A 12,622-nucleotide genomic window follows, 5' to 3' on the forward strand; every position below is an offset into this window, starting at 1 on the left:
GGCGGATCTCCTGTGTTGCTGACGGTGAACCCCACATGAAACTTCGAAACACCGCTAGGCAGTATCAACGCGTGCACCGAGCCATTACACAGTGATTCAGTGCGGATAACCACCGCATTACTTCTGGAGGAAGAAATCCTCCCTTTGAATTCAAAGGGCGGAAAGTCCCTGACAGGGGGTAAGTCCGAGAATTTTCGAGAATTTGACGGGTGAACAGAGAAGAGTCACCTACTCCTTTAAATTCCAAGGGCGAAAAGTCCCTGACAGGGGTAATTCCGAGAATTTTCGAGAACTTCACCGGTGAACAGAGAAGAGTCACCTACTCAGTGGTGCATTGGATTCGATTAGAATTCAAAAGCATTCTGCAAGCAGAGACTTTCCACAAGTAGTGAAGTGTGGTGATTGGAGGGACTTTGGCCGTCTTGCTGGAGGAAGAGCATCTCAAGGTATTCTTCTGTGAACTGACATGAGGAATGCACCTTTGTGTTGCTTCTTGATGGCATCCCTTTCGTTTTCACTCTGCTTTTCTACACTCTTGCTTTAGCAGTAAATTTGTGGTTATCTTTTAGAAGGACAAGAAGAACACAACCAAGCAAAAGAATAATAGAGAGAATAGATGGGGGTGCATGGCTGCAGTAACACTGGCGAGCTCGATGACGCGAAATTCAGTGAGCCGTTGCCATGGATCGGCCTCTACATAGCTGGAGCTTCACTGGTGTGCTCACTTGCCATGGCAATCGACACCTTTTATGGGTTCCGTCAACGGAAGCCCTGGTTCCCTTGCAAGTTCTTCTCGCTTAATGCTACTTCCTTGACCCTCTTATCCATCGCCACAAAACTGCCCTTGGATCTGAACACATCCATGCCACGCCGTCAAGATCAGCTGACCAAGCTCAGCGGAACCATCCTGATTTGTACCGCAATGGGCAACTTCATGACCTCTCTAGGAACTATGAAGGACTCCGAAATGCTCTCAAACATTGTCGCCTTGGCTATTCTCGTGATCACCATGGTTGTTAACATCGGTATTCAAATGGGTACTGGTGTGATCTATGCTTTCTTACCCGAGCATGCCGTAATCATGTTTTTCATCATCGTTTTGCTCATTATCTTCGCCTTTTCCGGTTTAACAATTCCAAAAGCCAAGCAGTTGCTGGAACAACAGTATGATAAAAAGCATGAACTGGCTTCTGATGAAGGAGCAGACAACACTGAGGTGTTGAGCGTTGATAAATTGAAAGAGGCTGTAAACAAGTATTGGATGATGGCCCATACTTGTAGTCCTCAGTACGTTCTGGGACGCTCACCCACTTGCACTGCCTCGGGAGCTTTCTGCCTCCTCAGTGCACTGATTTTATTGGAAGCTTTAGTCAGATCGTTTATTTTATCATCCTTGGACTTCTGCAGCGGGGAATCCGACTACAGGTGGTCAAGTAACTTCATCTTAATTTCTCAGGTGATCGCAGTAGGAGTTGGTACCATTGCCCCAGCTATTAGATGGTTCAATGCTATTAGCTTCAGAAGTATGAAGAGCGGAGAAGGAAGGTTCAGAGATGCGATTAAGGTAGAGGGGTACTGGGTTCAGAGGCTGGTAGAATGGAAAGAGAGCCCTTTACCATTCCGCATTAGTAGCAGGCGATGTAGGAAAATCGCCCATGTCTCAAAAAATCAAATTATGTATGCCTGTATCGGAATGCAAACTGCAGTAGTAGTAATCTGCAAGTTCGTTTGCCTGGCTTTTATACTGCCAGTGAGTTGGCTTAGTAGACTCTTCTCCTGCTGCAAGCGACGTCGTCGGAAGTATTCGGAATCCATCAGATCGGAGTCAGAGAACTTGCAGGGTTTTGTGTTGCATCTTGAAGGGGAGGAAGGCTTGGTCCATCTGATCATGAAAAGTGGCCGCCAAGACACGGTGCGATGGATTGCGAGGGGCAGCAAACATGAACCTACTCATCTGATTGAACTTCTAAAATCATCTTCATCAGGAGATTTCAACGGCGTGGCTGAGTTTGATAGTGACCAGGTTCCGCCAATTGGAGAGAAGCCTCCAAACTGTTGGGCTCTGCCTCTGGTTACACTCACGAGCATTGCCATCGCACTTCCCTACATTGACAAAAATAAAATCAGATCATTACGGCATGCCGTAGATGAAGGTCTCAGGTATGTTAGGCTTATAGAAGAGAACCTGGATGCCGATGGGTTGATTAGAATGAGGGAGGCAGCGGATATTGTCTGGCTTGGCATTGATATTTATGATCAATGGCTTGACAAGGATCTCCACAAATTGGTCACTGAAGAAAAACAAGCAGAAAAGATGATCCAAAAACTTGCCGATCTAGGAAAGGAAAGCGTTGAGACGTTCACAGATGGGAGCGTCGGAGAGACAGGACACCGTGAATGGCCTGCAAAGTTAATCAGAAAACTCGCAGATATTGGAAAGGAAATCATTGATGAGTTCAAAGCTGGGGGCGAGGGAGAGAAAAGTCACCGTGAATGGCCTACAATGGTATTGGCGGCCAATTCGATGTACCGGATTTGTGAGACTATTCTGCAGGACCAAAAAAACAAGGTTGGGAATCCTGACGCCTTATTCAAATGGTTACAGACAACCATTGCCGACATATTGGGCGCTTGCCTTACCAACCTGCCACAAGTGATATCCATGGAATGCTTTTGCAACCGCATTGAAGTGAGGGAAGAAAGAGTCAGGGATGCAGCATATCTTCTCGGTGAAGCTGGAAGTATTCTGTCAATTTTAAGAGAGCACAAGTTCCCAGTTTTGGACCCCGATAAGACGGCAGATATTGACAAATGGCGTTCAAGCAACCAGGGAAAACCTCCAAGTCCCCCTTCTTCTGCTGATAATGTCTAGTTTAACTTCAGGTGAATTGCCTTCATCCATTGTGAAGGAATTTGAAGCACGGACCTAGAGAATGAAAGCAGATCATCATTCCGTTCGTAGTTGGTACTAAGTTAAACGGAGTAATATAGTCCTCGTGTGGCTTTTTGTATTACTATAGTGTGCATCGCATCTAGAATGCATTACTCATCAAGGCAGTTAAATCTTCGTGCATGGGATTTAAATGAAAATTAAATTCATATATATATATAAAGGATTTTTGGTAATATAAACTAGCAAAAATTCAGAATGTTACACCGCACCAGGTTGCCATCTTCATCCTAAGGCCTATCATCTTGCAAGGAAGGCACCGACATTAGAATAACGCTTCGAGGAAGGTTGGAACTAAAAACCTCATAGTTGTCTCTATGAATAGATTAGGGGAAAAGCAAGCAGGGTTGAAGACATCATTCGCATCGTATGACGTAGTTTAGGATTTTCTCTCTAACACAAACTTTATGACCAATTGGCCCTTCGACAGCGGCAACCAAGCAAGTAGGCTATTCAGCGGGCAATATTGCTGAAACAGTTGCCAAAGTAAGAGCTCTCTGGAGAGGAGCATTAGTCTACATGCTCATTGATGCCTTTTATGGAGTTCTGTCCTCTTTTGAAGATACTGCTAAAAGGGTAGGCGAACTATTGATCGACCAAAAATGCAATACTCTTCTAAAGGATCAAGAGATCAAGACCATAGATAACTCTTTTTCTATTTGGATACATTTTAAAATTTTCTTGACTTTATTAAGATTATCTGATTTTTCTCTTAGAAAGGCTACTCAAGTATACCTAGTGTAGTCATCAACTACGACTAGAAAATATTTCTTTCCGCCTCTACTCTCCGTTTTAGTTGGTCTGACTAAATCCATATGGAGAAGTTCAAGAAGTCTGACCGTGGCCAAGGAGTTCACTTTCTTGTGACTACTCCTAATTTGCTTGCCAATTTGACATATGTCACAAACTTTTTCTATTTTTTTCAATTTGAGTAGGCCACGTAAGTGATTTTCTTTTGTTCAATTTATATAGATCTTTATAGTTTATAGGCAGTAGATAATATTAATTAAAAGAATGTGACAGTTGAAGCAAGAGACTTATTCGATTAGATACCTTTGCCAACGGAAAAGTCAGTCACACCTTCGCACGATAAAGTGAAGGGAGAAGTTGGGCATCCGACAATCTCTAGCTCAACGTTCGAAGTAGGTTGCCGTTCCCTAATAGAGATACCGCCTGGAGGACAGGCCTACTTAATCGTAGTATTACTAACATCGGAAGAAGGCGCCTCGATTGGCCATTTTCCTTTCTTGGCCCTTGCCAACAAAATGGAAGTTGACCAGGAAACATGACTGTTCGGGGATGGAACATCATAATCTATTGAAGCTGAGGCGACCGAAATGCCCCTAAGGCTGACGGAGTTTACAGAGGATGAGACATCTGAGTAATCACAACAAGAGAACAATGACTTTGAACGATCGATCGAAAGACAGAGCTCGAACCTTGATTGGAGGAAGCAGTTGTCTTTACTCGATGAGGAAGTGGTGGAAAAAGGCAGTTACACTCAACTGTGATCGACGAATAGGGGTGTACACGAACCAAGCTAGCTCAGTCAACTCACTCGACTTGGCTCGAAAAAGCTCGAATCGGCTCGGTTCGAAGCCGAGTTCGATCCGAGTCAAGCTGGTTTTTATAGCTCAAAAATGAGTTCGAGTTGGCCCCAGCTCAACTTGACTTGGTTCGATATATAGCTCGAACTCGACTCGACTCAGATCGACTCGAGTATTCTCTGATGTTGCTCACCAAGTGTATGATGAAATGACTCAACGAAGTTTCGGCTGGTGGCAATGAAGGTATGTTTCATGAAAACAAATCTCTTTTTTTTCTTAATTTTGATGTTGCTTATAAGGTATTTGATGAAACACCTATAAAACCGCTGCTAGTGTTTTACATTCAGTGAGAATTTGAAGGTCCAGTCCATGTGTTTGTGAAAATGCTGCATAGGCAAACTCGGCTCGAACTAGCCCAAGCTGCTAACCGAAATGAGTCGAGTTGGCCAGTCAAGCTCGAGGACCGAGCCAAGCTGAGTTCGAGCTGAGGTTAGCTAGTGGTCAAGCCGAGTCCAGCTTGACTCAGTTCGACTCGATGTACACCCCTATCGACGAAGGATATCTTCTCCAATATGTTTTCCACCTATCCCAACATTAAGGGCCTATTTGATTTTCAATGCAAGTGTAAATACATGGTAAATGACTAATTACGATGCTTTCACCTGTTTGGGAAATTTTGGGAATTCCTATCTTAGAAACCGATTTAAAAGTGCTAATTAAAATTTTTTTAGACCTCACAGTGATGTATATGATATATCTGTTCCGTCCATTCGTTTTACCACAACATTTTGAGATATGAGCCGAAAAATTATGTAAATCCAATACTTAAGTGGCCCACACCAAAAGAAACAGTAGCCCTTAGAAATTTTTAACGGTAGTTCTTTGATTCAATTTTTTCTTGTAGTGTGGTCCATTAGAGCTTTGGATATGCCTCATTTTTTGGCTCATGCCATAAATTCAGCTGGCATAATGGATGAACAATATAGATAAGTGAAATGCATCACACTGGGACCCACAATTGCAATGTTTTCGATTTTCTTGTTAAAAAAGTAGGTAGTCAAGTACAGATGAAATGTGGTAAATGCAGAGGGAAATAATTATTACCCCCTTTGCAGGGTATTTACCACAAGCCCAAATGTTGTAAATGCACAGGAATGGTGTGAAGGTTGAAAGAAAGCGCAGGATGAAATGATATACGAAGAATTGAGTCTTTAAAACCAGCCCAAATAGGCACTAATTCTTCAGCCAAACGTATTTAGTTGTACCCTTGATGAAGGGAGTGCGTTCCTCGAGAATACACGGGGTAGAGGAATGCCTTGAATTAATCCAAATTGCCAAGCATATGATAAGGATGGGTAAAATTCCATCCGTTCTTTACATTCAAACCACGACTGGGAAGACACCATCCTAAAATGGTGGGCATTCAATTGTCATTGTTTTCCGTTGTGTGATCCACCTGAGATTTGGATCTCCTTGATTTTTGGAACAACAACCTAAATTGGTATGAGAAAATGTACGAATGTATATATAACACATTTATCAAGAACGAGCCACGGTCAGGATAACACCTTGTGACGTTTTACTCGGGTAACATCTAATCCACTGCCTTAACTTTATCCAACGACTTTTTTATTTTCTTACCCACCTGTCGTTTTGCTGGAGCATCCATATCCTTGAAATGGAAAGATCATTCCTAGAAGATTACTTAGGATTGGATATTAGAACGGTCCACTCATCAGATGGGCCAGATAAAGATATTGGGCCAGAACATCGGCTTTTGTTAATGTTAGGAAGGAGGTTGCTTTCGCTGCTTTGGAAGTTCCAACGAGTCGTTTGCTGGGAAGGACCCATATTTATGATGACGATTGCTTTATCGAAGAATAAAGCACCTTCCTTGGTACCTCGCAGAGTAGTAAAGGACTGTGTTGCCAAGATGATATATGTGTTATATCCGCTCTCTTGAGCTTTGAAACGAGTCAGCTTCAAAGCTCAAGAGAGCTACACCACAGGAAGTAGGGGGGATACGATGCCCACCGTTGAAACCTTTTTAGGGCCCATCGTGATGTTGAAGCATCATGGATGAACGGAAGCCATAAAAATCAGCTTGATCCAAAACTTCTATTACCCCTAGGAAAAGCTTTTAATGGTAGGCGATCAATTCCCACTGTTTTCTACTCTACCCAAAACTTCTATATCCAAAACCATCATGATGTTGATTTATGCATGTAGACACTACCATGGGAGCAGTGTTCTACACCACGCAATACAGCCGCCCCCATCATGATGCCTGGGATTGGCTGGTGTACCACACACCAGCTATATAGATGCCGTAGGAATGTGTCGTGCGAAGACCAGCACTGATGCTTGTACGAACGGTTCAAAGGAGATCAAAGTTACATGGGACCTACAGTGATATATTTATTATATCTACATCATTAATCTATTTCTAGAGATTAAAGCATTATCTAATAAATGAATCATATTCAAAATATTATCTGACTACACCAATGATTTTCACCGTTAAATAATTTGTAGGGCCCACCATAACGGTTATTTTCCCTCCAATCTGTTCATAATGTCACAAATATCTGAACAAAGAATAAATACAAATTTCATATTTATCTAAAACTTCTGTGACCCCAAAACGGGTTTCAATAGTAACGTTCAATCCCCCTTTTGGCAGTGTAGTCCCCTTGATAGTTATTTCTCTCTTATTTTTCGTCTCAAGCCTTAAGACAAGCTCGCTAAATGGATGGACGGTTTGGATATAACACATACCTCATGATATGACCCACAAAACTTGCTGACATCAATACGGTACACCAGCCAATCCGCTTCCTCATGTGAAAGCTTCCCTAACATGAGAAAAGAAACTCACAGGGAATCATTCTATTCACGTAAAGGCGTACAGAAAGGATGTGCTTTTGGGGTGACCCAGGAAGCGTATTGGCTGGTGTACCTCACACCAATAGCTGCTTTATTGACTTCTGTTTGTTACGTGGGTCTGATCATGAGGTATGTTTTATATCCAAACTGTCCATTCATTTGGTGAGCTCCTCTTAAGGGTTGAGACGAAAAATAAGACATATATAACGGGTGGACATCTCACCACCAAATGTGCAGTTGGAGTAGAAGAAATTGTGGCACGACCATTGCCCTTCATAATCACCTGAGGTGTCTATAACATCGTATGTTATATAACCATCTTCTCCATACTATCTCCATAGACATCTACTACATCTTAACTAGGTTGTGCCCCATCATGATATGCATATTCTTTAATTATGTATCATGCTTTACTTCTGTTTGCATATGTTATGGAGTATCTTCAACATACTATCTTTCTTCAGCCAAATCTACTTTTATTGCAGACTGATGTAAAGGATATTCAAAAGAACAATGCCCCAGTTGCCCCACCAAAAGCATCCGAAAGAAGTCTTCAGTAGGAGGGGCCTCCCATTGTTAGATAGGACCATGGTGGGAACCTTTCCCTACATGTCCAAGTGCTCCAACTTCAATCTTCAAATTCCCTCCATGTCAAAGTTCCCTCACTTGATCAGTGAAACCGCCTCCTATATGCATGAGTTGATTTACCCACTTTGTGAGTGGATCAGTTTGATTACCTATGCAAACTCTTCTTGTGTAACGCCCTTCAAAGCAATTAGGAAATGATGTAGAGTCGGAATCTGTTAGCAATAACCTGCTCTAAAACCTCATTGATGCAATCCGATTATTGAATAAGTAAGATCTTAATACCCAAATCATAAGAATGGACGAATAACATATCCACAAGAGTATTGGAAAAGAGAGGGATGAACAACTTTATTGAAATAGAAACTTCTTCACTTCTTACAAATACATAAATAAACCTTGAAAGAAATAATTAGAAAACGTAATGCATTCTTCCTCCTAGATCAACTTCTTTTATAAACCGTAAAAGACACCCTAAAATCCTTGTGAATAATTTTGATAAAGATTTTCCAACTATTGAAATGCTTTCAAAACAACATAGCCTATCTATGATAGAAACAACTCTATCTACAAAGATTTGGTCAATTTGTAATGACCTAAAAATAGTAAAAGTAAATATAGAAAATAATTCGAAAAATCTTTAGAAAATCATCAAAATTGGCAACCATATCTCAAAATCAGCACATCTAATCTTCCAAAAATAGTAAATTGTAGTCTTGGAGGGCCTTGGGCCTACATGAAATTCACCCATGTATGTGTTGAATAATCAACCGCACCAACAAAATCACCAAGGTTCAAAAGTGAGTCCATCACCCAATTGGCAATCTAAAACATTACAATTTACAGCATATCCCACACACATCTGATATGAAAATTCAGTTAAAGAAAATGGATGGAATGATGCGATCCATTAGGGAACTGATGTGAAAGGTGAGCAATCTGAAAATTTATGCTCTAAACCAAGATCCCTTCTGTTTGTTCCTCATATCGGCAGCTTCGACTTTAAGGTTTCCCTTCTTGGAATCAAATCACAATCCAAAGAAACCTCTGCTGAAAGCATGACACAGTATTATTATGCAACAGAAATATGGAATATTCAGAATTCAACATGCTTCATTATTGTTCAACAAAAATCCAAGATTTCATCCTGTAAATAGTGCCTCACAGTATGTTGATGACTGTATCACATGCATTGACTAACTGTCCCTCATTTTAAAAGTCAAATTGTCCATGCAAAAGGGCAAGAACATGTTTTGTTTCTATGCATTTGTGAATTTTTACATAAAGAAAAATTGGTGTATTCATGTGTACAATTCGTGCCTCATCATGCAACATCCATGTTTATGCACAGGTAATATACAAGGACCCTCATTTGCACCCATGCAGACACGCAGTGATCAGATGCACAAAGATAGCCAAGTATTTCACCCCTTCAAAATGCAGAGGATTTGTGATTTGTGCATGATGTAAAATTTAGGAGGTGTGATGACGGATTTGGTACATATAAGGCATAGCAATTTCATGCCTCCCTGTCATTTCTGCATGTGGCATCCTAGAAGCGATCCGAACCGTTCATTTGGTATTTCCAATATGTATATGAATGGTTGGTGTTTCCATTAATGAGTGGCACACGGTCCAAAATCACAATATTTAGACAATCCCAAGCCTTTAAGTTGTGGCACACAAATGAAAACAAAAAATAGCAAGAAAAAGGTCCATCCATTTGATGGCAAAAATAGTCTAATCGAACTATTGTTTGTTCAAAGGCCAATCAATGGCCCTGCAGGATGCCTGGTTGGCCACATCATACACATGTGTCATGTGTACCATACATAATCTAGCAATATAAATGGCTGTGTATGGAAAGCACCAAATCAATCGATCACTTCATCCACTGTTCCTTCCTGCATCAGGTGTGGAACGAGTTCCTTAGGAATTTAAATATTTCTTGGACTATGTTTGCTGGCTGCCTTTCTGCGATTTGGGGAGAGAGGAATCGTGAGTGCTTTCGGAATGCGAGCAATAGGGTAGAGCGAGTCTCTGGTAGGCAAAGTTTCATGTAGTAAAATGTGCCTCTTGTATAGATGCTTTGAAAGGTTGTAATTTTTTCTCTTCTGGGTTGTAGCTGTTCTGCCATCTTAATGCCTCTCTTTTTCTTTTTTCTTTTTTGAATAAAATTTCCATTACACTTCAAAAAAAAAAAAAAAGGCCGAGCAGGAGTAGGAACAAGAGTTTGAATTGCAATTTGAAGCGGTGGTGACATTTGGATAGAAGGTCCATGCTGATGTTACCTAAATCACCAACTTCCCTATGTTTTCCACCCTGAATCGCGCAAACCAAAATATGGTTCACTCTATTCCTATTTTTACCCATCCGAAATTACACAATTTGTTGATTGAGTTGTAATTTAGATTTTTATTTAGAATGTCTATTCATACCATGCTTTTTCTAATATCAGGAATATAACATATAATACTATGTACACATGATTTACAATAACATTAATCATCTAGGACATAGATTAAAACATCATCGTTGTTGTCATCATCATCATCTAAGCCTTATCCCAATTAATTGGGGTCGGCTAAATGAATCCCGTTCTGCCCTTCCATATTGCTAAGATTCATGATGAAAGTTATAGCAAAAGTTTCGTGCTGGCTGCCAATCTAACACAACCCTATATCCGGACTTAGGAATGGCAATGAGAGCATATATCCTCCCCTAGAGTACAGAGAATTGGAGGAAGTTGTGTAAAATGCACACGCTCCAGTACTACATAACAAAATGATCTGCTAATGCCTGTGTACCATGTGCACATTCCCATACCATGTTTGGGGCCCCTTCTTCTTGGCCAAGTTCTCCCCAAATTTTATTAAACATGTACTATAAAGGGCCAGGCTCCATCTCATAACAAAAGGACTAGGCATAAATTGAAAAGGGGCCATTCGGCTTGCCAATGCAGCTATAACAAAAGAGGATTTTACCATGATGTTGATGCTTCATGGATTTTCCAAGAAGTACGGACCAAAATCCTATTCAAAGACAAATCATGCATGCGTGCATTAATCAGGACATTGATCTAGTGGAACATTGTTTGGATAAGTGATAGCCCAACAGATCAATGTGGTTGGACTATGATACCTGATCAGTAGGCTGCAAATGAATGGTTAACATAAACTAGAATGAAAGTGATCAACATTCTAAGTTGATCGGCAAACATCAAAATAATCAAATGGTTAGGATTTTCCGCTACTCCAAATCCTTCTCTTGAAGCTCATCCTCTTTATGATAAATGATCCGGCTGCCCTGAAATGACCTGTTCCAGTAGTATGTTTTTCAGGCTATCGTGCATAGACATGATGACCCAACATATCTACTGTCCTGATTGCCACACGAGCTTGCCACATGTGTGGTAGGGCGGGTCCACAGAACATACACAAAGCACGCATCATAACACCATCTATGTATTCAATGGTTATGAGTACAAACTCTATGCAATAGAAGTATAGAAACTTTCTTAAATAACAACCACAACATCTTCTTCAAGAGTAAGATGCACCCAATTCTCCATTGTCCTCAACAAACTTTAAACTCTTTCTCAAGGAAGAAAAAAAAAATGATAAGGCAGCGTTTGGATGGTCAAGCGAATTGAAGTGAATATTCAGTATAATCAAAATGAAATGACAAAAACCAGCCGCATTTCCTCAGATTCCTAAATCAAAACATTGAACCAGCCCATAAGTTGCAGTTACGTTTCTTTCAACTCCAACCCAAAAGCAACGTAATTGCAATCTGGAGTCTAGTACCTCAAAACATATCATAATTCAATTCGATGATGCATCCAAACACGCTCCAAGAAACCCGAATGAACAATTTAGATCAGGGAGCTCTGTTCACCATCAATAAAATCATATGCAAGATTATTATTTTTTAATGGCGTTGTGAGGGAGTGCCGAAATCCGTTCGACTCCGACCTTCGTCCTTTGCATTTATAGAATAAAAAAAGAGGAAGAGCGAAGGACCTGGCGCTTCTAGAAGATTCCAAGAGCTGATCAGTCGTCGTCTCCTTTCTTCTTGGGCTTGCGGTAGGATTCTTCGATGTGCTTGGCCAGGAAGAGGGCGGTGTTTGCGAGTTTCTTGATGTTGGGGACGTTGTAGTTCTGAGCGATGTAGATGCCGCACAGGGTCCCCGCCATGAACGAGAAGCTGCTCTTGATTATCCCCATCTTCGTTTCTCTGCCGTTGGTTGCTCTGAGATCTTGATGTATGAGAGGGAGATGGGTTGAGAGAGGAGGACGATTTCAGGTAGCGGAGATTTTTAGTGCGTTGTTCCGGAAGGTTCGTCTTTCGATCCCGCGCTTCGTTGGACAGGGCTTTTGAGTAGTCCGGGTCTCCAAGCATCGGGAAGCTACATGATACCCGACCCGAGGTTTTTGTAATATGTAAGTTCGCGGGTTTTCGGATCCAAGAGTCGGAACGTGGGTAGGTCAATCAGAGGTGTACACGAGTTGGACCGAGTCGAGTTGTGCCGTGTACACGAGTCGAGCTTGACACAGCTCAACTCGGCTCGGCCACTAGCTGGCCCCAGCTCGAACTCGGCCCGGTCCTCGAGCTTGACTGGCCAGCTCAGCTTAGTTCAGCCAGCAACTCGGGC

General features: G+C 41.5%; 2 protein-coding genes across 3 annotated transcripts; one reads left to right on the plus strand and one right to left on the minus strand.

Annotated features, from left to right (window-relative positions):
- The first annotated feature begins 342 nt into the window (after window positions 1-342).
- On the plus strand, window positions 343-2,872 carry LOC131249501 (uncharacterized). The gene is made up of 2 exons (XM_058250312.1): window positions 343-446; window positions 573-2,872. Exon 2 carries the CDS (start codon window positions 617-619, stop codon window positions 2,870-2,872), a length of 2,256 nt encoding a protein of 751 aa, XP_058106295.1. The 5' UTR covers window positions 343-446; window positions 573-616.
- Window positions 2,873-8,655: 5,783 nt separating this feature from the next.
- Window positions 8,656-12,394, minus strand: LOC131248314 (uncharacterized). Of its 2 annotated transcripts, none has more exons than XM_058248554.1 (2): window positions 11,991-12,394; window positions 8,656-9,015 (listed from the first exon to the last, which is right to left on the minus strand). In XM_058248554.1, exons 1-2 carry the CDS (start codon window positions 12,367-12,369, stop codon window positions 8,951-8,953), a joined length of 444 nt encoding a protein of 147 aa, XP_058104537.1. In that variant the 5' UTR covers window positions 12,370-12,394; the 3' UTR covers window positions 8,656-8,950. The 2 variants fall into 2 exon arrangements, with proteins under 2 accessions (XP_058104537.1, XP_058104538.1); XM_058248555.1 differs by lacking the exon at window positions 8,656-9,015 and adding an exon at window positions 11,467-11,857.
- Between the last annotated feature and the right edge of the window lie 228 nt (window positions 12,395-12,622).

Source organism: Magnolia sinica, chromosome 6, assembly GCF_029962835.1.
Source record: "Magnolia sinica isolate HGM2019 chromosome 6, MsV1, whole genome shotgun sequence".
NCBI classification, from domain to species: domain Eukaryota; kingdom Viridiplantae; phylum Streptophyta; class Magnoliopsida; order Magnoliales; family Magnoliaceae; genus Magnolia; species Magnolia sinica.